Source organism: Heptranchias perlo, chromosome 6 (assembly GCF_035084215.1).
Source record: "Heptranchias perlo isolate sHepPer1 chromosome 6, sHepPer1.hap1, whole genome shotgun sequence".
In the NCBI taxonomy this organism is placed as follows: Eukaryota; Metazoa; Chordata; class Chondrichthyes; order Hexanchiformes; family Hexanchidae; genus Heptranchias; species Heptranchias perlo.
Window position 1 is genome coordinate 53,390,004 of NC_090330.1, and position 27,527 is coordinate 53,417,530.

Here is a 27,527-nt window from a genome sequence, read left to right on the forward strand (position 1 = left end):
AGGTGTTCATCATCATTGATGACATGTTGAAGGCTGCGGAGAACATGGCGTAGTTTCTCCGCTCCGGGGAAGTACTGGACGACAAAGGGTACTCTGTTGGTTGCGTCCCGTGTTAGTCTCCTGAGGAGGTCTATGCGATTTTTTGCTGTGGCCCGTCGGAACTGTCGATCGATGAGTCGAGCGTCATATCCCGTTCTTACTAGGGCGTCTTTCAGCGTCTGTAGGTGTCCATCGCGTTCCTCCTCGTCTGAGCAGACCCTGTGTATTCGCAGGGCCTGTCCACAGGGGATGGCCTCTTTGACGTGGTTAGGGTGGAAGCTGGAAAAGTGGAGCATCGTGAGGTTGTCCGTGGGCTTGCGGTAGAGTGAGGTGCTGAGGTGCCCGTCTTTGATGGAGATTCGTGTGTCCAAGAAAGAAACTGATTCTGAGGAGTAGTCCATGGTGAGCTTGATGGTGGGATGGAACTTGTTGATGTTATCGTGTAGACTCTTCAGTGATTCCTTGCCGTGGGTCCATAGAAAGAAAATGTCGTCGATGTATCTGGTGTATAGTGTTGGTTGGAGGTCTTGTGCAGTGAAGAAGTCGTGCTCGAACTTGTGCATGAAAATGTTGGCGTATTGGGGTGCGAATTTGGTCCCCATGGCTGTTCCGTGTGTTTGGGTAAAGAACTGGTTATCGAAGGTGAAGACATTGTGATCCAGGATGAAGCGGATGAGTTGTAGGATGGCTTCCGGAGATTGGCTGTTGTTGGTGTTGAGTATTGATGCTGTCGCAGCGATGCCGTCATTGTGGGGGATACTGGTGTAGAGTGCCGAGACGTCCATCGTGGTGAGAAGTGTTCCTGGTTCAACTGGTCCGTGGGTACTGAGTTTTTGTAGGAAGTCTGTAGTGTCGCGACAGAAGCTGGGGGTTCCCTGCACGATGGGTTTCAGGATGCCCTCGATGTATCCAGAGAGGTTCTCACACAGGGTTCCGTTGCCTGATACGATAGGACGTCCGGGTGTGTTGGCTTTGTGTATCTTTGGGAGGCAGTAGAAGTCTCCCACGCGGGGAGTACGTGGGATGAGAGTGCGTAGGATGCTTTGAAGGTCTGGATCGAAGGTCTTGATCAGTTTGTTGAGCTGGTGGGTGTGTTCTTTGGTCGGATCTGCGGGTAACCGTCTGTAGCGTTCCTGGTTGTCCAGTTGTCGGTATGCTTCTTTGCAATAGTCCGTTCTGTTCTGTATGACTATGGCTCCTCCTTTGTCCGCTGGTTTGATGACGATGTTGCGGTTGGTCTTGAGAGCGTTGATGGCGTTGCGTTGTGCTCGGGTGACATTCTGGACTGTCTTCTGAGTGCGGCTGATGAATCTGGCATTGACGCATTTCCTGACAGCTTGAGCATACATGTCCAGCTGAGGGCAGCGACCCTCCGTGTTTATATGGTAGCTGTAGGATCAAACTATGCCATGCATCAATTGCCTTTGGGTATTTTTCTACATTAAAGGCACTATATAAATACAAGTTGTTGTATGTTGAGAGGGAAGAGATGGTTTGTTGGTTGTGGTCTGGAATAGGGATTGGGTTGGAGGGGGAATGGAGTGTTTCGATATGGGGGAGGATCAGGGAAGGGTGCTTTTTGGATTGGGTTACTGTCCAATGATGTTTGTTTTTGTTCCGTTCAGTTCCAGGGCCATATACCTGCTGTGGTTGGAAGTTTTAAGTGGGCAGCCTGCTATTCAGCTATTGTATGAGAGCAAGTTTGTGTTTGTTCCTCCGAGTTTTTTTAAATTTTTCTAACCCAATGTGAAGAGGTTGCGAGCATCTGTTTGGCTCCTTAATGCATGCAGGTGAGACCCAAGCAACTGAACAACTTGATCAAACCTGCAGCCCTTCACCCTGATTTATTTATTAGATTCAGGTCTGTCAGCTGCCAACTTAGTGCTGCTGCTGAAATTAATTTGGAGTATGAAATATATGGTGTTCTAATAATTGTGACGTAATCTTGAAGGAATTTATTTTGTCTGTGTTTGCCTTTATTTGTACAAGAAAATGCATCTTTTGTACAGCTGAATTTTTCACAAAGTTAAACATCCGCGGCTCAAATTTCAGTTCTATGCAACATAATCCCTCAAATAAGCACTCAGCATTTCTGTTTGTTGTACTTATTCAGTGCTTGTATGCAGTTGATTTGAGTAGTTAGGCTTCACAATCCCACCTGAAGAATATTCAATTCATTTAGGTATTCAAGACATCTGCCATACCATTATTTGTGAATGTCACAGGAAGTTGAAGCAATTGAACTTATGGTCTGCTGATGATATGTACTTGGCATGTTTTTGTCTGATGGTAGGCTGCATGGAGCATTTCATTTTGTTTGACCTACCCCTGTCTAAAGTGGGGGGAGATATACGTCTTCAACCAGTGAGAGGATATCTATCTGTCGACAACAGTACTGGGTTTCTGACCCTTACCTGCACAAGTGTAGACACGATGATGGCTCAGGGTTCCCCGGCACATAAATCATTGTCACAGGCTTTCAAAATAACTGTTTTCAATATCATAATTGTGAGTTAGTGCTAGAATAAAACCTAAATTAACCAATTTATAGTTAAAATGTAAATATTGAACATTGATGATCCTTCAATTTAGCCAGTCAGTTGCAGTACTGATTTTTTTTTCTCTCTTTCGATGACAACCTCTGTGGTCACTGTGACTATTACATAGCATGATAGTGACATCTAGTAGATGGAAGTGCTTACAATGCTGCAGTAAATGTAAAGGAATGTCTTCTGCACATTCAGCTAGATTTTCTGCCCAATGATTATGAATGGGTGGAAAATTTACCCCATTGTTAATTCATAGCTCATAAATTCAGGATTTGTGAGAATGACCTACAGTTTTTAATTCATAGATTGTTGATCAGGTAAAAGTGGTATTTATTCTTTCCAAACCTAATTATAAATTAACTGGAAGTCCTCATCAACAACCCCAGTTAAAAAACAAGGATCCTTTAAGAGAAGAAAGACCCTAATGCTACTGAATTTAACAACCATTAGGTAGCTGAAAGAAGTTAAACTCAGAAGGCACCTCAATCTCATTTACATGACACAAACACCGACACCAACACCATCAAAAGTCATTACCACTCGGGGACATAATGTCCAGAGAGAAGGCCATTTCATTATGCTTATAGATATGTTTCCCAATTTACATCCACATTTTCATAAAATATTTTACTTTACTGATCTGAACTGAAAGTGATGCTTTCATCTCCTGAAAAGCCCACCCTTTTTCTTCATGCGTGGAAATCAGTCTTTCCAGTTCTGAGGCACAGTCAGTTCAGTTAGCTGCTGAGAGCCACTTTTTTTTTCCAACAGTTTTTTTTCCCCCTCTTAAAACCACCAAATGTTTGTGATGTCATATAGAATCATACAGCATAGAAGGAGGCCATTCAGCCCATCGTGTCTATGCTGGCTTTTTGAAATAGCTATCCAATTAGTCCCACTCCCCTGCTCTTTCCCCATAGCCCTGCATTTAAAAAAAAACTTTTAAGTATATATCCAATTCCCTTTTGAAAGTTACTATTGAATCTGCTTCCACCACCCTTTCAAGCAGTGCATTCCGGATCATCACAACTCGCTGCCTAAAAAAAATTCTCCTCATATTCCTTTTGGTTCTTTTGTCAATTATGCCCTCCGGCCAATAGAAACAGTTTCTCCTTATTTGCTCTATCAAAACCCTTCATAATTTTGAACACCACTGTTAAATTTCCCCTTAACCTTCTCTGCTCTAAGGAGAACAATCCCAGCTTATCTAGTCTCTCGCATAGAAAGGAAAGCAGGAACTTGCATTTATATAGCACCTTTCACTACCTCAGAACATCCCAAAGCACTTTACAGCCAATAAAGTACTTTTGAAGTGTAATCACTGTTGTAATGTAGGAAACACAGCAATTTGCACACATCAAGCTCCCACAATGACAATGACCAGATAGTCTGTTTTAATGATGTTGGTTGAGGAATAAATTGGCCAGGTCACCGGGGAGAACTCCCCTCCTTTTCTTCATATAGTGCCATGGGATCTTGTACATCCACCTGAGAGGGCAGATGGGGCCTTTGTTTCATGCGAAAGATGGCACCTCCGACAGTGCAGCATTCCCTTGGTACTGTACTGGGAGTGTCAGTCTGGATTATGTGCTCAAGTCTCGAGAGTGGGACTTGAACCCACAACCTTCTGACTCAGAGGTGAGAGTGCTACCACTGAGCCATGTCTGAGACCTTAACTGAAGTCCCTCATCCCTTGTATTCTATTAAATCTCGTCTGCAAGGTGTCCTTTATATTTTTCCTTTGAAAAGTTTGAAATAATTACCAAGGAATTATTACAGAAATAAGAACCCAAAATGGGACCTCTATTTATGATGTTTCATAGTCCTAAAATGGAATAGAGCTATTTTCACAGATTTTGGGGGAGGAGAGGAAGGAGGGAGGGCTGAGTTCACTGTTAGCTGTATAGGGACAGGAGTCTTACTAATTTGGGAAGCTTGTTAATGTTCTTAGAATGCACGGTGATCATCTCCATCTTTTATCTATTGATTTCTTCTCCGGCCTCTCTGTTTCCACCCGCTAAAGCTCCAACGTGTTCATAGCTCTGTCCTGTGGCTGCCCTTACCTGAAGTTCAGCACTCCCTTCACACTATTCTTGTGCAGCTTCACTGTGTCCCAGCACATTTTTTTACAATGCTCATCTTCTTTGTCAAAACTCTTCAGGGTCTCACTACCTTTAGTTCCCATGATTGTTTTTTTCCCACGTGTACTCTTTGCTGCTCTAATACTGGATTGCTTCTCGTTCTCCACCCCTTCTACTTTTTCAGGCACTACACACTATCCTCCAGAGCTCTTTTCCAAAATCCTTCAATTTTTCCATTCCCCCCCATCCCTAAGACCAAAAAAAAAATTCACTTCAGCTGTGCCTTTTCCACCTCCTTCCTTTCCTTCTGTACACCTACACTTACACTTGCTTCATGTCCTGTAAAGTGTTTTGAGATAAATTTCTTTATGCGAGGATCGCTGCAAGTTGAAATGGTCAGGGGAGCATCTTACCATTTTCAGATTTATGAAAAGTTAGGGCTTTGTTTGGCCCGTAAGAACCTGTAGTAGTGGTATCCACCTTCTGAACCAGTGTTTTATTGTGACTTAAAGTTTCTGATGTAGAAAATAGCCATTCTACCAAATCAGTATTAGAAGAGCTTACTATTTTGATATTGTCAGAATGAGAGACTTGTGGAAGTGTAACAATTTTCCATGGGACAAAATCTAAGTAACCCTGTTATAAAACAGTGATGACTAAGAATGCATACTGTATTTTTATCACTTGGTGGAATTGGAACCCCTGATGTCTTCAAAAGCTATATCCACAGCATCGGCCAGTGTTGAGTGAATGATTCTGGAATGCATCTGGTTAGGGCTGCTATTTATTGGCTCAGAGAGTTAATAGAATCATAGAAAATTTACGGCACAGAAGGAGGCCATTCAGCCCATAGTGTTCACGCCGGCCAAAAATGAGCCACCAGCCTAATCCCACTTTCCAGCACTTGGTCTGTAGCCATGTAGGTTACGGCACTTCAGGTGCGTATCCAGGTACTTTTTAAATGAGTTGTAATAAAAAAATACTGTTTAGATTGATTAGGCAAAAGAGTTCACCAGACCGGGTTACTATCTAGATCTTAAAGTCTGCCTCCAGCCTTGTAAGGTTCAAAATGGAGCAGTATCCTAAAGTATGTAGAGGAGAATAAATAAAAATATGAATAAAGAAGAAAAACTTTACTAAAGGTAACAATGATCTATTTCTCAAATGAAGCTGTACTGCACACACTGAGCACCCAGCCCTGCTTAAAATCTAGGTTATGAGAAACGACTTATGTTTCTTTTTTCAAATAGGTAAAGGGATCGTTGAATAGGGATCTTTCTGGTTGTGAATTTTAACTAGGAGTTTAGAATATATTAGTGTAGGGATGGGGTATTGTCATTTGACTGTGATGCCAACAGTATTAAAGAGATAGATGTGCATAGAATCATAGAATTTTACAGCACAGAAGGAAGCCACTAAGCCCACTGCACCTGCGTTGGCTCTCTGAAAGAGCCATCCACTTGGTACCACTCCATTATCGTTTCTCCATAAATAAATAAATAAAGAACTCTCATTTATATAGCGTCTTTCATGATTGTAGGATGTCTCAAAGCACATCATAGTGAACAAAGTACTTTTTTGAAGTACAGTCTCTGTTGTAATGTAAGGAAACATGGCAGCCGACTTGCAAGTGGCAAGGTCCTACAAATGATACAACAACAATGAATCATAATATCATAGAAAGGTTACAGCATGGAAGGAGGTGATTTGGCCCACCAAGTGTGCGCCGGCTCTATGCAAGAGCAATCCAGCTAGTCCCACTTCTCTGCCCTTTCCCAGTTCCCTGCAATTTTTTTCCTTTCAAGTACTTATCCAGTTCCCTTTTGAAGGCCATGAATCTGCCTCCACCACCCCCTTGGGCAGTGCATTCCAGATCCTAACCACTCGCTGTGTAAAAAAAAAAGCTTTCCCACATGTCACCTTTGGTTCTTTTGCCAATCACCTTAAATCTGTGTCCTCTTGCCCTTGACCCTTCCACCAATGGGAACAGTTTCTCTCTATCTACTCTGTCTAGACCCTTCATGATTTTGAATACCTCTATCAAATCTCCTCGCAACAATCTCTGTTCCAAGGAGAACCACCCCAGCTTCTCCGGTCTATCCATGTAACTAAAGTCCTTCATCCCTGGAATCATTCTAAAAATCTCTTCTGCACCATCTCTAAGGCCTTCACATCTTTCCTGAAGTGCGGTGCCCAGAACTGGACACAATACTCCAGTTGTGGCTGAATCAGTGTTTTATAAAGGTTCATCATGACTTCCATACTTTTGTATGCTATGCCTCTATTTATAAAGCCCAGGATCCCGTATGCTTTTTTAACCACTTTATAAACCTGCCCTGCCACCTTCAATGATTTGTGCACATATACCCCCAGATCTCTCTGTTCCTGTACCCCTTTTAAAGTTGTGCCCTCTAGTTTACATTGCCTCTCCTCGTTCTTCCCACCGAAATGTATCACTTCGTATTTTTCTGCGTTAAATTTCATCTGTCACGTGTCTGCCCATTCCACCTGCCTGTCTATATCCTCTTGAAGTCTATCACTATCCTCCTCAATGCTTACTACCCTTCCAAGTTTTGTGCCATCTGCAAATTTGGAAATTGTGCCCTGTACACCCAAGTCCAAGTCATTAATATAGATCAAAAAAAGCAGTGGTCCCAGCACTGACCCCTGAGGAACACCACTGTACACCTCCCTCGAGTCCGAAAAACAACCGTTCACCACTACTCTGTTTCCTGTCACTTAGCCAATTCTGTATCCATGTTGCTACTGCCCCCTTTATTCCGTGGGCCGCAATCTTGATGATAAGCCTACCATGCGGCACTTTATCAAACGCCTTTTGAAAGTCCATATTCACATCAACTGCAATGTCCTCATCTACATAGGAATGTATAGGACATATGAACATAGGAACAAGAGTAGGCCATTCAGCTCCTTGTGCCTGCTTTGCCATTTGATAAGATCATGGCTGATCTGTGATCTAGCTCCATATACCTGCCTTTGGCCCATATCCCTTAATACCTTTGGTTGCCAAAAAGCTATCTATCTCAGATTTAAATTTAGCAATTGAGCGAGTATCAATTGCCGTTTGCGGAAGAGAGTTCCAAACTTCTACCACCCTTTGTGTGTAGAAATGTTTTCTAATCTCGCTCCTGAAAGGCCTGGCTCTAATTTTTAGACTGTGCCCCCTACTCCTAGAATCCCCAACCAGCGGAAATAGTTTCTCTCTATCCACCCTATCTGTTCCCCTTAATATCTTATAAACTTCGATCAGATCACCCCTTAACCTTCGAAACTCCAGAGAATACAATCCCAATTTGTGTAATCTCTCCTCGTAACTTAACTCTTGAAGTCCGGGTATCATTCTAGTAAACCTACGCTGCACTCCCTCCAAGGCCAATATGTCCTTCCGAAGGTGCGGTGCCCAGAACTGCTCTCAGTACTCCAGGTGCGGTCTAACCAGGGTTTTGTACAGCTGCAGGATAACTTCTGCCCCCTTGTACTCTAGTCCTCTAGATATAAAGGCCAGCATTCCATTAGCCTTCTTGATTATTTTCTGCACCTGTTCATGACACTTCAATGATCTATGTACCTGAACCCATAAGTCCCTTTGGACATCCACTGTTTTTAACTTTTTACCATTTAGAAAGTACCCTGTTCTATCCTTTTTTGATCCAAAGTGGATGACCTCACATTTGTCTACATTGAATTCCATTTGCCACAATTTTGCCCATTCACCTAATCTATCAATATCCCTTTGTAATTTTATGTTTTCATCTACACTGCTCACAATGCCACCAATCTTTGTGTCATCGGTAAACTTAGATATGAGACTTTCTATGCCTTCATCTAAGTCGTGAATAAATATTGTGAACAATTGAGGCCCCAAGACAGATCCCTGTGGGACTCCACTAGTCACATCCTGCCAATGTGAGTACCTACCCATTATCGCTACTCTCTGTCGCCTTTCGCTCAGCCAATTTCCTAACCAAGTCCGTACTTTTCCCTCAATTGCATGGGCTTCCATCTTAGCTAACAGTCTCTTATGTGGGACCTTATCAAATGCCTTCTGGAAGTCCATTTAAATAACATCCATTGACATTCCCCTGTCCACTACTTTAGTCACCTCTTCAAAAAATTCAATCAGGTTTGTCAGGCACGACCTACCTTTCACAAATCCATGCTGGCTCTCCCTGATTAACTGAAAATTCTCGGTGTTCAGTCACCCTATCCTTAATTATAGACTCCAACAATTTCCCCACAACAGATGTTAGGCTAACTGGTCTATAATTCCCCGGTTTCCCTCTCTCTCCTTTCTTAAAAAGCAGAGTGACATGTGCAATTTTCCAATCCAGAGGGACAGTCCCTGAATCTAGAGAACTTTGAAAGATTATAGTTAGGGCATCTACAATGTGCTCACCTACTTCCTTTAAAACCCTGGGATGGAAACCATCTGGTCCTGGGGATTTGTCACTCTTTAGTGCTATTATTTTCTTCATTACTGTTGGTTTACTTACGTTAATTTTATCGAGTCCCTGTCCCCGATTCAATATTAGTTTTCTTGGGATTTCCGGCATGCTATCCTCCTTTTCTACTGTAAATACTGATGCAAAGTAATTATTCAACATGTCCGTCATTTCCCCATTGTCAATGACAATATCCCCACTTTCAGTTTTTAAGGGGCCAACACTGCTCCTGACCACCCTCTTTTTCCTAATATAACTATAAAAGTTCTTCGTATTGGTTTTGATATCCCTTGCAAGTTTCTTTTCATGCTCTCTTTTTGTAGCTCTTACTATCTGTTTTGTGACTCTTTGTATCTTTCCCATTCGCCAGGATCTGTGCTATTTTTTGCCTTTTTGTATGCCCTTTCCTTATGTCTTATACTGTCCCGTACCTCTTTCGTTGTCCATGGCTGTTTATTTTGGCAAGTAGAGTTCTTGCCCCTCAGGGGTATAAACCAGTTCTGTATCTCATTAAATGTGTCTTTAAACATTTCCCACTGATCATCAGTCGTTTTACCCATTAACAGATTTGCCCAGTTTACTGTGGACAGTCTCTGTCTCATCCCATTGAAGTCGGCCTTACCCAAGTTCAGAATCTTAGCAGCTGACTCACTTTTTTCCCTTTCAAACACTATAATCGCTATTGGATAGATGTTCACGTACAGTTAAGCCGTTAACTAAATCTGGTTCATTACTCATTACTAAATCTAGTATGGCTTGCCCCCTTGTTGCCTCTAGGACATACTGCTGTAGAAAACTATCCCGGACACACTCAAGAAACTCACTACCTTTCTGACAGTTGCTAGTCTGCTTTCCCCAATCTATGTGAAGGTTAAAGTCCCCCATTAAGACCACAATGCCTTTCTTACACGCTTGTCTAATTTCTGCATTTATGCAATCTAGCACTTCAGAGCTGCTGCCAGGGGTCCTCTACACAACACCCACAATAGTCTTAAGATCCTTTCCTATTTCTCAATTCAACCCATAAGGTCTCTGTTGGCTGCTTACCTCTCGTTATATCCTCCTTTATCATTGAAGTGATTTCATCTCTAATCACTAAGGCTACTCCTCCCCCTCTTCCATTTTCCCTATCTCTCCTGTAGACCTTATAAACCGGTATATTTAGTTCCCAATCCTGACCATCCTGCAGCCAAGTCTCAGTAATAGCTATCATGTCATACCCTCCAATTTGAATTTGAACCTGTCGTTCATTTAATTTATTCCTTATACTCTGTGCATTTGTATATAGAACTCTTAGTTGGGCCACACACCCTAGCCTGACCTTCAGCTTTGATGCTGGGATAATCGCCTTACGCCTTCTAGTTTTCATTTTATCTGTAGTGTCTAAAGTACACTTTCTTTCCGCTGCTCTACGCTTTTCCCTTTCACTTGTTCTTGAACAACTGTTTGTACTATTTGTATTGTAGATTTCCCCTGGGTCTTCCCCTCTCTTGCTGCTCTCAACTTTACTCCCTTCTGACTCCCCGCTCAGGTTCCCATCCCCCTGCCACTCTAGTTTAAACCTTCCCCAACAGCACTAGCCAACACCCCCGCGAGGACATTGGTCCCGGTCCTGCTCTGGTGTAACCCGTCTCGCTTGTACAGGTCCCACCTTCCCCAGAACCGGTCCCAATATCCCAGGAATCTAAATCCCTCCCTCCTACACCATCCCTGCAGCTACGGATTCATCCTGTCTATTCTCCTGTTCCTATACTCACTAGCACGTGACACTGGTAGTAATCCTGAGATCACTACCTTTGAGGTCCTGCTTTTTAATTTATCTCCTAACTCCTTGAATTCACCTTGCAGGACCTCATCCCTTTTTTTAAACCTATGTCGTTGGTACCAATATGGACCACGACTACTGGCTGCTCACCCTCCCCCTCCAGAATGTCCTGCAGGTGCTCCGTGACATCCTTGACCCTAGCACCAGGGAGGCAACATACCATCCTGGAGTCACGTTTACGGCCGCAGAAACGCCTATCTGTTCCCCTTACAATTGAATCCCCTATCCCTATAGCCCTGCCACTCTTCTTCCTCCCCTCCTGTACAGCAGAGCCACGAACTTGGCTTTTGCTGCTTTCCCCCGATAAGCCATCTCCCCCAACAGTATCCAAAGCAGAATATCTGTTTGAGAGGGAGATGGCCCCAGGGGACTCCTGCTCTACCTGCCTGATCTTTTTACTCTGCCTGGCGATCACCCATTTCCTTTCTGCCTGCGTAATCTTTACCTGCGGTGTGACCACCTCACTGAACGTGCTATCCACGATAGTCTCAGCATCACGGATGCTCCACAGTGAATCCACCCGCAGCTCCAGCTCCGAAATGCGGTTTGCCAGTAGCTGCAGCTGGACAGACTTCCTGCACACATGGTCACCAGGGACACTGATAGTGTCCATGACTTCCCACATAGTGCAGGAGGAGCATATCACGGGTGCGAGCTCTGCTGCCATGACTTGCCTTAGATTTACCCTGCGTTCACCTCTCAGACTCTCCTCCCGCTCTAGGTCTCTCCTTTTATACTGTCCTCACCTCTCGGTCTCTCCTGCCTCACCTGCGATGTTGCACAGTAGTTGTCTCTTGTTGCAGGTCTGCTGCTGCTTCTATCCCCATTCTCAGTCTTCTGTCGCTCAGGTCCGCCGCCACTCTGCGGAAAAAGTTAGCAAAAGCAAGGCAAAGCAGCACCTCCTTCCCCCACTTCACTGAACTCCCACACTTACCAAACTCTGAAGTGTTCACTCTGTGCTCCGCTGCACTCAGTGCTCCATTAGCACTGACAGGCCCCTGTTTTTCTACTGTTCGTGACTCAGATGAGTCAGGCCTGCTCCACCTTCAGGAACCAGTTTAATCGAGCTAACCAATTAACTAACTACAGCAGCTCTCTCTGTTAGCTCATCAAAAAACTATCAGGTTAGTTAAACACTATTTGCCTTTAACAAATCCATGCTGGCTTTCCCTAATCAATCCATCCTCGTCCTGGATTATCATTTCTAAAAGTTTCCCCACCATTGAGGTTAAACTGACTGGCCTATAGTTGCTGGGTTTATCCTTACACCCTTTTTTGAACAAGCGTGTAACATTTGCGATTCTCCAGTCCTCTGGCACCATCCCCATAATCTACGGATGTTCGGAAGATTATGGCCAGTACCTCCGCAATTTCCACCCGTACTTCCCTCAGCAACCTAGGATGCATCCCATCCGGACCGGGTGACTTATCTACTTTAAGTACAGCTAGCCTTTCAAGTACCTCCTCTTTATCAATTTTTAGCCCATCCAGTATCTCAACTATACCTTCCTTTACTGAGACTCTGGCAGCATCTTCTTCTTTGGTAAAGACAGATGCAAAGTACTCATTTAGTACCTCGGCCATCCCCTCTGCCTCCATGAGTAGATCTCCTTTATGGTCCCTAATCGGCCCCACCCCTCCTCTTTCTACCAATTTACTGTTTACATGCCTGTAGAAGACTTCTGGATTCCCATTTATGTTGGCCGCCAGTCTATTCTCATACTCTCTCTTTGCCCCTCTTATTTCCTTTTTCATTTCCCCTCTGAACTTTGTGTATTCTGCCTGGTTCTCACTTGTGTTATCAATCTGACATATGTCATACACCCTTTTTTCCATTTCATCTTACTCACTATCTCTTTTGTCATCCAGGGAGCTCTGGCTTTAGTTGCCCTACCTTTCTGCCTCGTGGGAATGTGCCTAGACTGTACCCGAACCATTTCCTCTTTAAAGGCCGCCCACTATTCAATTACAGTTTTGCCTGCCAATCTTTGATTCCAATTTACCTGGGCCAGATCATCCCATTGAAATTGGCCCTCCTCCAATTGAGTATTTTTACTTTAGGGAAGTCAGGGTCCTTTTCCATAGCTGCTCCCTAAATGCTCCCCCACTGACACATGCTCCACTTGGCCCACCTCATTCCCTAGAAGCAAGTCCAGCAATGCCTTCTTCCTCGTTGGGCCGGAAACGCACTGGTTAAGAAAGTCATCCTGAACACATTTCAAAAATTCCTCCCCCTCTATGCCGCTTATTATTATTGTTATCCCAGTCTATATTAGGATTGTTGAAGTCCCCAGTTATCACTTCTCTATATCTTTTGCACCTCTCAGTAATTTCCCTGCGACTTTGTTCCTCTATATCCTTCCCACTGGTTGGTGGCCTATAGAATACACCCAGTGGTGTAATGGCACCTCTTTTATTTCTTAACTCTAACCAAATAGATTCTGTCCTTGACCCCTCCAGGACATCCTCTCCATGCCTACAATATTCTCCTTAATCAATACTGCCACCCCCCCTCCTTTCTTCCCTTCCCTATCTTTCCTGAACACCTTGTATCCAGGAATATTTAGTACCCATTCCTGTCCTTTTTTGAGCCAGGTCTCCGTTATCGCCACAACATCGTATTCCCATGTGGCTAACTGCGCCTGCAGCTCACCAACCTTGTTTACTACACTTTGTGCGTTTACACACATGCACTGCAAACCAGTCTTAGACTTTCTTGTACTCTCTCTTAGTCTGATCCCACCTAATACTGTACTATTACTTGCTCTAGTGCTATCTTTCTGGCCCGATCCTTTGTGCCCCTTGTTTCTCCTTTCCATTGCTACTTCCTGGTGCCCAACCCCCTGCCAAATTAGTTTGAACCTCCCTGTGAAGACATTGGTCCCAGCTCTGTTGAGGTGCAACCCATCTGGTTTGTACAGGTCCCACCTTCCCCAGAACTGGTCCCAATGCCCCAGGAATCTAAAACCCTCCCTCCTGCACCATCTCTCCAGCCAAGCATTCATTTGCCCTATCCTCCGATTTCTATGCTCATAAGTGCGTGGCTAGATAAATAACCAAAGAATCTTTTTTTTAGTGATGTTCATTGAGAGATAAATATTAGCCAGGACACCGTGGGAACTCTCCTATTCTTCGAATAGTGCCATGGGATCTTTTGCGCCCACATGAAAGGTTTAACCTCTCGTCTGAAAGATAGCACCTCCACCAAACACAGCATCGACAGTACAAATTCCACTGTCGATACTGTGTTTTTCTTAGCTAATGTTAATGACTGTTCCAGTTTACAGTAGAGTGTAGAAACATGCTGATTAAAATAACACCAACTGGAACCTGTCTTTATACTACACTTGAAAGAAAATACTTGGCTAATCTTGTGATATATTTTGGATGTGGTGCAAATATGGTACTTACATTTGCAGGGAATTAAACCTAATCAGGTTTGATTTTTTTTTTCTCCCTTTCAGTTTAATTTTTCTTTAACTTCTCTTTCATAGCGTTCTTGGCCTCTTGAACTCCAGAAAGAGGACAGATAATCTCTCCCCAAATTACACACTAGTCAGCATCTGGTGGGTGCTGGAAAATAACCCAAAAATTACTCCTGCAGATATTTCCCACATCTCCTATTAGTTGGGCATCTTGGCTTCATTTAGTGGCGTCCCTGACCATCCGGCAGAGATCAAAGCTTAACTGTATGTGTGAAATCCAAGTCTGAATGTTAGCAGAAGTTGGGATTCAAACTGGATCTTCCAGTTTTGGGTGCCGCTTGTTAACAAATGGTGCCCCATCTAATTGTTTTTTTTTGTTTCCCCTCCTCCCCCACCCCAGTTTTCTTGCTTCCCCACCCCAGTTTTCTTGCTTCCCCTTCTGAAGGGAACGACTCACTATAATGACTAGAGTAAAGTTCCACTGGTACTGACTATCCTTCAATATTGTGTGGAGCATAAATACCGGCATGGACTAGTTGGGCTGAATAGCCTGTTTCCGTGCTGTAAATTCTATGTACTCTGAACCAAGTGATTTGATAAATGTTGGCAAGTCATTTGACTGTTGGGGAGGCAAATCTTTAACAGGCATCACTGGATAGGAGTGGGACCCCTGGATGCAATTTTATTCCACTCTACAGTTCAGGGTGTGCTGAAGCCAACAGTGATGCTCTGATCAGCTAACTCAATAAAAAAAAACAAAGCCTCAACCTGGGATCTTGCTGTTATGAATTGCTCTGTACCGCACTGGGCCATCTATTTACTCACTTGAAGCATTAGAAAGTGCAGGTTGGCTTATATATAAAATAACCTTAATAACAACAATATATTAACCAAAAATACTTAAGTTTTTGTGGTTTCAAACTTGTGTAATCTATTGGTTCTTTAAAGCTTTTAAATAAAGTTAAGTTGCTATGAAAATATTTTGAGTCCCAAAGTTGCAGAATTTTGATGAGAAGATTGTCAAGTAAGCTATTTATCCGATCATTGAGCGTACTGGTCACATGAGATTTAGGGTTATGAGTTGTTTTTCAAAAATGGATTAGCAGCACTGCCAAATATTTTTTTGTCTGCGTGAAACATGAATGATTGTGATTTTTTTTTAAAAAGCACTCGTTTTGAATTTTTTAACCAATAATATCTTGTCAAATAAACTTCTCTCAAAAATGTTGCACTGATTTTTATTACAAAAGAAAGGATGCATACTAGAATGTTTAGTTATATTTGCTGTTTTTTGAATTTGTGATAAAGAAACCATTTCAGATTTTCAATGCACAGATGTGAACTGTAATTTTGGGGGAGAGGGAAAATGGATGAAGTATCTATGCACTTAGAGTAATTTTCCCTCTTTTCTGTTTGGTTTTGTACAGGTCCTGTTGTTTTGCTTCACAGCTGCCCTGTACATGTTCTTCTTCAGGTAAGGGCCTCTGTACTTCTCAGTCCTCCTTAATTACTGTCTTTGCTGCCCTCTGTAGCCTTTTCGCTCACTGATCTAAAGCTCCCACTTATTGGGAGGTTTGCTCAAGTTTTATTGCAGCCCGTAAGAAGCCCAGACAAAGCTTTGAAGCCTTGTCACTCCTTCGAGCCCCTTAGGTCACAGAAGTGAATTTGAATATGTTTGCAAAAGACTTGGGCTGAGCCAACCAGATAGAATGGCACCACAGGTCAGCCCATTTCTCCTCTGAACAAAACCATTTGGAGTAGTCTGGTGTATGTACAAGACAAGACACAGTGAAGTACAAGTCATGGTTCAGTGATAAACCACAAAGAACATTGACAGGGTTATGTTCAAATGGAAAGATGCAGCACTGACAGTTTTAGATGATTACTAATGATTTTTATATGGTTTGATAGAAGTAGTGGGGAACATTATCAAACATGATGACTGCAGCTTACATATTGTATGCAATTTAATCATCCTGAGTGTATAATACTCAGCTTTAATGAACATAACAAAGATTAACAGCCTAGAAAAAGGAATTAAATGCTTATTTTGAAAAAAACCATTAAACCAGTTTCTAAAGCCTTGTGTGGTGAGATGGGAAAACTGCCTTAAAAAGACTTGAGTTCTGTGTTCCCAAATTTACCTGTGGTCAATCCAGCGATTTTGTTTGAAAAATGTGTTAGTAGAAAGCAGAGTGCAAGTTGCCGTGGTGATTTATCCTGCTTCTCTATTGTACAGGCCCACAAAAGTTGTGTCTCCATTCATCTGATCTAAATATTGGATACTCTAGTGAACAGTTGTAATTAAAATGCAAGGTATAAATAAATAGTAATCCGAATCAAGGGAAAACATAAGTGGCACTGCTTTTTCTTTTACAACAATAAAGCTGGAAATGTCTTTGTGCTGTGCACGTACCCAATTCTGTTGCATCTTTTTAGAAGGTGAATGGATGCATAATGTAATTACCATCACATGTAAAATTTGGCAAACAGATTTCTTGGATCTGCAATGAAAGTTACTCTTATTTAAATACGTGTTCATAATACTTGTCCTATTTCTTTAGATTGAAGGATCTTTTTTCTTTATTGCCCTTTTGTAGCCATTCTTTTCTCTCTTGAAGAATGTAATTTCTTTCAAGAAAAAAAATAAAACAAGTTGGAAATTATTTAAGTTGACACTAAAAGAAATAATGAACTGGGAATAATAGTAGTTGTTACTTGAAATGGTGTTTGGACGGTTTTGTTAAGAAGTTGTTAACAGAGCTTAATCTACAGAGGATTTGAAGAAGGCCTCTACAAATTCTCTAATGGCTCATTTGGCAGAGCCAGTGTGTTGTTGAGCCATACAAGGCAGAAGATTTTGGTCTCAATTTTCAATCTATGCTGAGTTTACTAACCTTTGCCAGGAATGCGATAAGGGCGCTAAAATTAGCCTCAGTGCCCCAAAGCTCGGGAGAGGTTATCAATCCAGGCTTTCACCTCTGTATTACTACCCAGTAGTCCTTGAAGGAAGTAGGTCTGCGGATGTTAGGTGAGGGCAGAATCAGGCTCAACAGTGATCCCCCGCACCCTCGCCATCGCTTGGCCAAAATACCTGAGGGTGCCTGGCGTCGGCAGGAATCAATGTCCTCGAGAGAAAATTGACTAAAAAGGGCCCTTTTGGTTTTTGAGGATCTTGGAACATGATTTTATTATTTTCATATTCTAACTCTGTCATACTAATGTTGTGCTATAGAATTTCAATAGGGACAACTAAAATAGTCATTTTTTGATACTTATAAAAGAGATAGAATTTTTGTAATGTTATGAGGACTCTATAAACATCTCCACCATGAGGCAAAATACGAACAGGGCGATGAGGGTTCCATAAATTATTCAGACTGTCCTGTGTAAAGCAATATTCTTAACATTTGCAACTATAATTTTCCATATGGTGCAATCTCAAAATGTCTGGGATGTGATCCTCAGCGATCAGGCTCTTGGAATCACCTTGGACAGCTCTTCAGCACCTCCTGGTGGTTGCATGAGCGAGGAGGGCCTGGAAGCAAATCAATTGTCCACTGCCTTGATAGACCAACGCCAAAAAAGAGAGGAATTAATAAATAAGAGGAAAAATAAAATACTATATTGTACATAAGCAAAATTACACATTTTGCCTAGTCTACTAAAGAGCTTCAATCTCCTCTATGGAATCAATAAGCACAATCAAGTGAAATGTAATCCATGCTTTTTCTATTTTACAAAGTTTAAATTCCAATAATGTTGTTGGATAGTCCATAAAGAACCAGCTTTATTATGTGTTGTAACAAAAAAGTAATTTTTGACAGTTTTGTTGCTTGTGCCTGTCAATTGTATAATGAAAACTTTGGTCAATTTGTTTATCTATTTCCCTTCAGTTATTAATTTTAGTCATTATGTATTTAGTTGGTTGATCCAGCAATAAATTGAAATAAGGCAGATTTTCATCATACTTCAAAATTCCAATCACGTTTTCGTTAGAAGCAATGTAATAATGTGGTGGGATGATTAATATTTTGGTATGTTTGCTTTTGTTCAGCAAACGTATGGCTGAACATAAAGGGCATTTCTAAAAAAACTTCTGTTCTTACCCAACAAAATACCACCTACACTTTCTAGACAATTAATTATCATAAAATGTAGATAACAAAGAAAAGTTATTAATAAATGTATAAGCATTTAGCAATATGTAGTGTGACTTTTTTTTCTTAAAGACTTCAGAAAGAATATGAAAGATTATGGTTTGAATGCGTATGTTTACAATTTGATTATATTGTAGCATTCAGTGAGTAAATTAAACTGATTGTAATTGCGCGCATACAATGTAATTAGATTATAGGTATTGTATCACTCAGCAAGTAAACTAAAGCATTAATGCCAATATAATTGCAAATGTGAGAGTCAACAGATTCTTAACTTGTTTCAAAACTGCACATATTAAACTGCTCTTGATAAAATTTGTGATCAGTACTTTTTTGAGACTTTAAAAGGGACAATTGTTTTGCTCAACTGCCTTCACTGATAAAAGGAGACTATTGTGCATTTTACCATCATCTCTCCACCCCCCCCCCCCAGCCCCCTGAATAGTTTTGAAATATAAGTTAGTTACAACTGCATCCTTAAATTAGTCTATGGTGTAACATGTGGGAGATACTTAGTGGTATAAAATGAAATAATGACGACCTTCATCAATTAATGCTAAACTGAGGCCCTGTCTGAAGCTTAGATGGTTGTAAAAGAACCCATGGCACAATTGGAAGAGGAGCAGGAAGTGCTCTCAGTATCTTGGCCAACATTTATCCCTCAATCAACACAAAAAAGATTTAACTGGTCATTCATCTCTTGCTGTTTGTGAGACCTTGCTGTGCGCAGATTGGCTGCCTACATAACAACAGTCACTACTCTTCAAAATTAGTTCCTTGGTTATCGAACGCCTTGGGATATTCTAAGGATGTGAAAAGTGCTATATAAATGCAAGCTCTTTCTTTTAACAAGCCAAGTTTGTACTTCAATTGCAATTTAGTTGTGTGCTATGATCGACATTTTGAGAAGTGAATGTTTGAAAAATAGATTATTAGCACAAAAAAATTCTATTTGAGCAGTGGTGGGACATGATAGGAAACAAAAGTGAAAACTTTGGTGTGATATGTTTCATGAGGTCTGATTTTACCAAATTAGTCAAAATTTATAGATCCAAGTCATGAGAGATCCTAGTTATAACGCATGCAAACAGTAATTTGTCAAATAAATTTCCCTAATGTAGTCAGATTAAACTGACGTTCACCTACTGTTATTTTTGATGGTATTTTCCATTTCGGCTTGATGTATTTTTTTCACCTTTTTATATTATTTGGCAGGGCAGATGTGAGCTGTTTTCCCTGTCACAGGAAGTGCAGTGCAATGCAGGGGAAGCAGATAAAGCTGTTTCCTTGTTATTGTTGGTGAATCACTAGGACAGCTGCAGTGGAGTTGTGCTGCTGGGAGGTAACCCAGCAAAGTTGTTTCTGCTAGTGGTGCAGTCGGTAAATTAACACACATTTCCTTTTAAATTTGGCCTTGAAGATTCATTTGGAATCAATGTCAGATGTAAGAAATTTGTACATCATGCCTACAGCTCAGCTGATTTAGTTAGTGAGTAACTCAGCCACACAGACCAGAAAGACCACAAGTTCAATCTCCAGTCTGTGCAGGATGTCAGTAAAGGTACTATAATTGACCTCAGCATCCCGGGTTAGGAAGTGGAAAATTGACCAGGATTCCCAAAGCTGATTCCTGTCCAGTGCTGGAAGCACATGTCTGCGGATGTTGGTTGCTGTAATGCCCCCCAGTTATATGTGAACATTCACTGCCGAGGCTCACACTTGGGAGAAGTACTGAAAGGTATATGGTGCCCTTCAAACTATATCCCAATAAAGAGTCAATGCCTTCAAAAAAAAAGGATTGGAGGAAAGAAAATTGGCAGGAAAACAGAGGAAGGGGAAAAATCTGTATAAAGCAATAGGCTGAGTTTTCGTCCAGTCTACTAAGCATCCAGACAACAGTGACAACCTCCCTGCTCTTTACAATTATTGTTTACCATTAGCGTAACAGACCTCCTATCCCAAAAAGGAACTGCACTAGACATCACCGTCATCCAAAAAGGAGAGGCCTCTTTTGGGTTTCAGATCAGCAAATGCTTTCCAAATTAGAAAAAGGTTAACGTAGGGGGTGGTAACTTAACTGTTGAGAAAAGTTATACCATTTGCACATGTGAAAATAAGTGATCATTCACTAACTCTGGGGTCACCTAGTTATTGCACGAGCTTTTGAAATGAATTTTCCATTGTACCGGTTTTTAAATTGCTAGCAATGTGCTATGGGCTTGATTCTGCCAAAATGTGTTCAATGAGGCTGCTTAGCAGCTGTCACAGAGGAATCTTTCATCTTATATCTTGGTGGATATGAACCACATCCTAAGTAATTTTGCTACAAATACTTTCATCTTTTAACTAAAGAAACATTATGCTATATGGACTCTGTGCAACAACTGTAAAACATTTTTTTAACCTGAGCAATTTTCATTTTTGCGTCTGTATTCAAGGCAACAGAATAGGCTTTCATGCGGTTTGTACGGCAAACAAACTTTCAGGGGTCCACTTCTGCTCTGAAATACAACCAAATTGTTGTGACATTTCTTGGAGATCTTCAAACACAACACAATGCTCAGTAAAGCAATGTAAATGTGCTTTAAGGAAAATTTGTTGGTAACCATCTCTGGGTAAACGCACTACATGGTATGGCACTTAACCTCACAGGTTTCGTCATTAGTTTGTGCTGAGTTGGCTGATCAAGTTTGCTAAAATTAGCCTTGGCATGTTTTGTAATGGCAATAATCCTCACTCCTAATCGGCATTCAGTGACCCCTGCTGATAGTGTACATGTGTGGCTGCCAAGTGAGGAAAGTTGAATGGCCATACATATTTGTGCAGGTTTACATGGGAGGAAGAACAACTTGGGTGAGTTAATAGAAGGTAGCCACTACTTGTGGAATTGTACCTTCAGGAGAGGAGAGGTAAAAGAAGAAATTGGGGGCGGGGGAAGCAATCTATCCTAGAGTTCCTGCAGACTGAACAAAGAAATTGGAGAACTAAGCCCACCGTGGGTTAGTAGTGAAAACCAAAGCCATGGAGACATATTTGGATCTGGTTCTGCCATTTATGCATTTTTACTTGTCATGCATCATTAGCAAAGGTTGCCTCCTTTTGTATAATAAAGTTATTAAGAAATCTATCTATAGAGGCATATGCATGTATAGTGTGTGTATGGTACAGATATGTGTGGCACTAAGTTTCCAACTTTTTTGGGAGCATGGGGGAGGAAGTGGATCCTATTCTCATTGCAGTTTGGGAAGTGTGCTCATACCCACGCATCGAAGTGAGGGATATGGACAAGTAATTTACCTGTACCAATGTGCATTCAAAAAGGTATCCTTAAAGTTCTATTTAGATAGTGCAAGGACAGCATATGCTTGTGGACATCTTGGTTGTTCAGATTAGATTGTCCTGCTACATGCTCAAAGCCCTTGGTTTCAAAGAGATCAGCTTAACTCTTATGTTTTGCCTTCCTTCCTCTTCCAAAAGCTTCAACTCTCACTGAGGTTCAATTCCACAACTGCTGGTAGCTCTCCACACCTTTCCCAAATGACTGTTCTGCGTGTTTGCAGTCAGAGAGTGAGTATCAGTAGGCTATTTAACTGTGGAAGGCTTCACAGCTGAGCCCAGTCCTGTCCTCACCCTATGGCGGGGGTGAGGTGGCGGGGGGGGGGGGTCACTGTGTATCAGATAGGAGCAGGAACCATGTTTTTTTTAATTTACCCCACCCCCTCCTTAGCCCAGGTAATTGAGGCCATTTGTATTATCCCCAATTCTGCCTGGCTGTGACCAGCACCTGGCACCTTGTGGCTTGTAGTGCTGCAAAGCAGAGAGCAGCTTTACAGGGCCATTAGGAACCTAAGTCTAAATTTGAAACAGTTTTGTGCTGAGGACTTGTGTTCACTTGACACCAAATTAAACATTTCAAGAATCAATGTACATGTGACCATTAATATCTGATTCGAATGCTAAACCCAGCTTTGAGTCTCAGCTTAAACAAAGTACCACATTCCCTTCAATATTAATATTCTTGTTGAAGTGGCCATTTTCCCTTTTAATATGGACTGTTCATTCTCCCTTATTTTATACCCAGTTTACAGTTCAAAGGCATGTCTTGGGAAGGCCCACTCAGTCTGGCAGAGGCTATATTTTGTAGCTGCCGTTGCCTTCAGTTTTAATGCTGAATTGTTAAATGTACCTTTCTGAAGATTAGACCAAATGCTGGCATTTATAGTGGATTATGGATTAATTCAGATCCCATTTGCAACTATAAACGGGGTTTAACTTAAACTGTTTCCTCGGAAAGGCATTTTAGATGTGATTGCACCAGTCTGTTCCTGGTTCAAATGCACCCAGCATTAGAAGTTTGATACTTCATTGTGTTTGACATTACATTGAGATTTAAAAACTATTTTTGTTGTATTGACCTATACCATGAAGTCATTGAATCTTGTTTTTATTTACCAGCCATTTCATATTCTTTCCCTCCTCTACTCATCATCATTCTGGCACTTAATATTTTTGGAGCTAAAAATTCATTTCATAAATCTGCAGGTGCTGTTAGTTTATCATGAGCCTGTTATTTAATCAATTGAGTTGCTTTTCATTCCCAACTGGAGTATTTGTATAGAGATATTTGGTTTCTGTTAATTACATTCCCTTTTGTGAACGTGTGAACAAATGGAGGCTATCAAGAATTGAGACTGCTTTATTTTCATACTCCATGCTTCTCACCTTTCTTAAAAAGATCAAAGTACACTGCTTCTCCTCTTCTCCAGCTTTTACTTACCGATGAATAGATCTAATTTTTTCACCATTTAAATGAATATTGATGGGCTGTTTTGTGCTGATTGTGCTTGAAGCTAAATTAGAATTTCTGTTCAAAAGCAAATGAATCCAAACTTGAAAAAGGTGAATCCAACTTTAAATTGTGGTCGGAAAAGAAAAAGTGACCTTTTTTCCTTTCCTTCATTGAGGCTACAGTATTTGGAGAGGACAGGGAAAGTTGTGTTTTCTGCTAAAATCTAACTGCACCAAAGCATCAACCGGTCATGACAAACTTTCCTTCATAAAACTTAATGGCAGATTATAGGAAGATGTTTGCACCGATTGTTCTCTCCTCATGTGGTACTCAACAGACACAGAAGGCTATTGTGATAAGTGTAAATTCCTGAATGCGCCGCAGCATTTTAAGTCAGCTGTACTGAACCATTCTTACAGCACATTAGTAATTACAATTTGAGAACCTTTGCAATCAGAGCATTGCTTTTTCTGTGAAATGGTATGATCATAATTGTGTGCGTGCTCAGTGACTTGCCATTGATATTAAATGGATTTGGAGAGAAACATCCTCAAAGCTTGTGGTAGCAATTATATTTATTTATATGGTAATCTTTATTATTGTGATGTGGAGATGCCGGTGATGGACTGGGGTTGATAATTGTAAACAATTTTACAACACCAAGTTATAGTCCAACAATTTTATTTGAAAGTCACAAGCTTTCGGAGGCTTCCTCCTTCCTCAGGTGAATGTGGAAATGAAATCCTCGAACCCTTCGCATTTATAAATCACAGAACAATACCTGGTGATTACACATAGTCTTTCCAACTGCCCGTTGCCAAGGCAATCACAGTGTGCAGACAGAGAGGTGTTACCTACAAGGCCACCGAATATACAAACAACCAAAAAAAAACAGAGAGAGAAGCAGAAACATAGAAACATCCGGAAGGAAGAGAAAGACAGCAAATGACCCGTTATATTAAAAACAGATAACATTTGTTCGCTGGTGGGGTTACGTGTAGCGTGACATGAACCCAAGATCCCGGTTGAGGCCGTCCTCATGGGTGCAGAACTTGGCTATCAATTTCTGCTCGACGATTTTGTGTTGTCGTGTGTCTCGAAGGCCGCCTTGGAGTATGCTTACCCGAAGGTCGGTGCCTGAATGTCCTTGACTGCTGAAGTGTTCCCCGACTGGGAGGGAACCCTCCTGTCTGGCGATTGTTGCGCGGTGTCCGTTCAGCCGTTGTCGCAGCGTCTGCATGGTCTCGCCAATGTACCATGCTCTGGGGCATCCTTTCCTGCAACGTATGAGGTAGACAACGTTGGCCGAGTCACAGGAGTATGAACCATGCACCTGGTGGGTGGTGTCCTCTCGTGTGATGGTGGTATCTGTGTCGATGATCTGGCATGTCTTGCAGAGGTTACCGTGGCAGGGTTGTGTGGTGTCGTGGACGCTGTTCTCCTGAAAGCTGGGTAATTTGCTGCGAACGATGGTCTGTTTGAGGTTGGGTGGCTGTTTGAAGGCGAGTAGTGGAGGTGTGGGGATGGCCATAACGAGGTGTTCGTCGTTTTTGATGACATGTCGAAGGCTGCGGAGAACATGGCGTAGTTTCTCCGCTCCGGGGAAGTACTGGACGACGAAGGGTACTCTGTTGGTTGCGTCCCATGTTAGTCTTCTGAGGAGGTCTATGCGATTTTTCGCTGTGGCCCGTTGGAACTGTCGATCGATGAGTCGAGCGTCATATCCCGTTCTTACTAGGGCGTCTTTCAGCGTCTGTAGGTGTCCATCGCGTTCCTCCTCGTCTGAGCAGACCCTGTGTATTTGCAGGGCCTGTCCACAGGGGATGGCCTCTTTGACGTGGTTAGGGTGGAAGCTGGAAAAGTGGAGCATCGTGAGGTTGTCCTTGGGCTTGCGGTAGAGTGAGGTGCTGAGGTGCCTGTCTTTGATGGAGATTCGTGTGTCCAAGAAAGAAACTGATTCTGAGGAGTAGTCCATGGTGAGCTTGATGGTGGGATGGAACTTGTTGATGTTATCGTGTAGTCTCTTTCGTGATTCCTCACTGTGGGTCCATAGAAAGAAAATGTCGTCGATGTATCTGGTGTATAGTGTTGGTTGGAGGTCTGTGCAGTGAAGAAGTCCTGCTCGAACTTGTGCATGAAAATGTTGGCGTATTGGGGTGCGAATTTGGTCCCCATGGCTGTTCTATGTGTTTAGGTAAAGAACTGGTTATCAAAGGTGAAGACATTGTGATCCAGGATGAAGCGGATGAGTTGTAGGATGGCGTCTGGCGATTGGCTGTTGTTGGTGTTGAGTATTGATGCTGTCGCAGCGATGCCGTCATCGTGGGGGATACTGGTGTATAGTGCCGAGACGTCCATCGTGGTGAGAAGTGTTCCTGGTTCAACTGGTCCGTGGGTGCTGAGTTTTTGTAGGAAGTCTGTAGTGTCGTGACAGAAGCTGGGGGTTCCCTGTACGATGGGTTTTAGGATGCCCTCGACGTATCTAGAAAGGTTCTCACACACGGTTCCGTTGCCTGATACGATAGGACGTCCGGGTGTGTTGGCTTTCTGTATCTTTGGGAGGCAGTAGAAGTCTCCCACGCGGGGAGTACGTGGGATGAGAGCGCGTAGGATGTTTTGAAGGTCTGGATCGAAGGTCTTGATCAGTTTGTTGAGCTGGTGGGTGTGTTCTTTGGTCGGATCTGCGGGTAACCGTCTGTAGTGTTTCTTGTTGTCCAGTTGTCGGTATGCTTCTTTGCAATAGTCTGTTCTGTTCTGTATGACGATGGCTCCTCCTTTGTCCGCTGGTTTGATGACTATGTTGCGGTTGGTCTTGAGAGCGTTGATGGCGTTGCGTTGTGCTCGGGTGACATTCTGGACTGTCTTCTGAGTGCGGCTGATGAATCTGGCATTGATGCATTTCCTGACAGCTTGAGCATACGTGTCAAGCTGAGGGCAGCGACCCTCCGGAGGAGTCCAGTGTGACTCTTTCCTCTTCGGTTGCTGTACCGCGGATCCCTCTGTCTGCTGTTCCGGATCGTTGATTGTCTCATTGGGTTCGCTGCTGAAATCTTGGGGTTTGTGAAGAATTACCGGAGCCTCATTCTCCTGATGAATTCCTCTGTGTCCACCGCGAGATCAGCTCATTTATCAGCTGAACAAACTGATCAAGACCTTCGATCCAGAACTTCAAAGCTTCCTACGCGCTCTCATCCCACGTACTCCCCGCGTGGGAGACTTCTACTGCCTCCCAAAGATACACAAAGCCAACACACCCGGACGTCCTACCGTATCAGGCAACGGAACCCTGTGTGAGAACCTCTCTGGATACATCGAGGGCATCCTGAAACCCATCGTACAGGGAACCCCCAGCTTCTGTCGCGACACTACAGACTTCCTACAAAAACTCAGTACCCACGGACCAGTTGAACCAGGAACACTTCTCACCACGATGGACGTCTCGGCACTCTACACCAGTATCCCCCACGATGACGGCAATGCTGCGACAGCATCAATACTCGACACCAACAACAGCCAATCTCCAGACGCCATCCTACAACTCATCCGCTTCACCCTGGATCACAATGTCTTCACCTTCGATAACCAGTTCTTTACCCAAACACACGGAACAGCCATGGGGACCAAATTCGCACCCCAATACGCCAACATTTTCATGCACAAGTTCGAGCAGGACTTCTTCACTGCACAGGATCTCCAACCAACACTATACACCAGATACATCGACGACATTTTCTTTCTATGGACCCACGGCGAGAAATCACTAAAGAGACTACACGATAACATCAACAAGTTCCATCCCACCATCAAGCTCACCATGGACTACTCCTCAGAATCAGTTTCTTTCTTGGACACACGAATCTCCATCAAAGACGAGCACCTCAGCACCTCACTCTACCGCAAGCCCACGGACAACCTCACGATGCTCCACTTTTCCAGCTTCCACCCTAACCACGTCAAAGAGGCCATCCCCTATGGACAGGCCCTGCGAATACACAGGGTCTGCTCAGACGAGGAGGAACGCGATGGACACCTACAGATGCTGAAAGACTCCCTAGTAAGAACGGGATATGACGCTCGACTCATCGATCGACAGTTCCGACGGGCCACAGCGAAAAATCGCATAGACCTCCTCAGAAGACTAACATGGGACGCAACCAACAGAGTACCCTTCGTCGTCCAGTACTTCCCCGGAGCGG

The 27,527-nt window shown here is 42.7% G+C and overlaps 1 protein-coding gene across 1 annotated transcript in view; it reads left to right on the forward strand.

Annotated features, from left to right (window-relative positions):
- tmem135 (transmembrane protein 135) overlaps positions 1–27,527 on the forward strand; it is a 362,855-nt gene that overhangs the window by 205,234 nt on the left and 130,094 nt on the right. Inside the window, exon 6 of the mRNA XM_067986325.1 lies at positions 15,810–15,856. Within this exon, the coding sequence (XP_067842426.1) occupies positions 15,810–15,856 (47 nt within the window). The remainder of the gene's footprint in view (positions 1–15,809; positions 15,857–27,527) is intronic.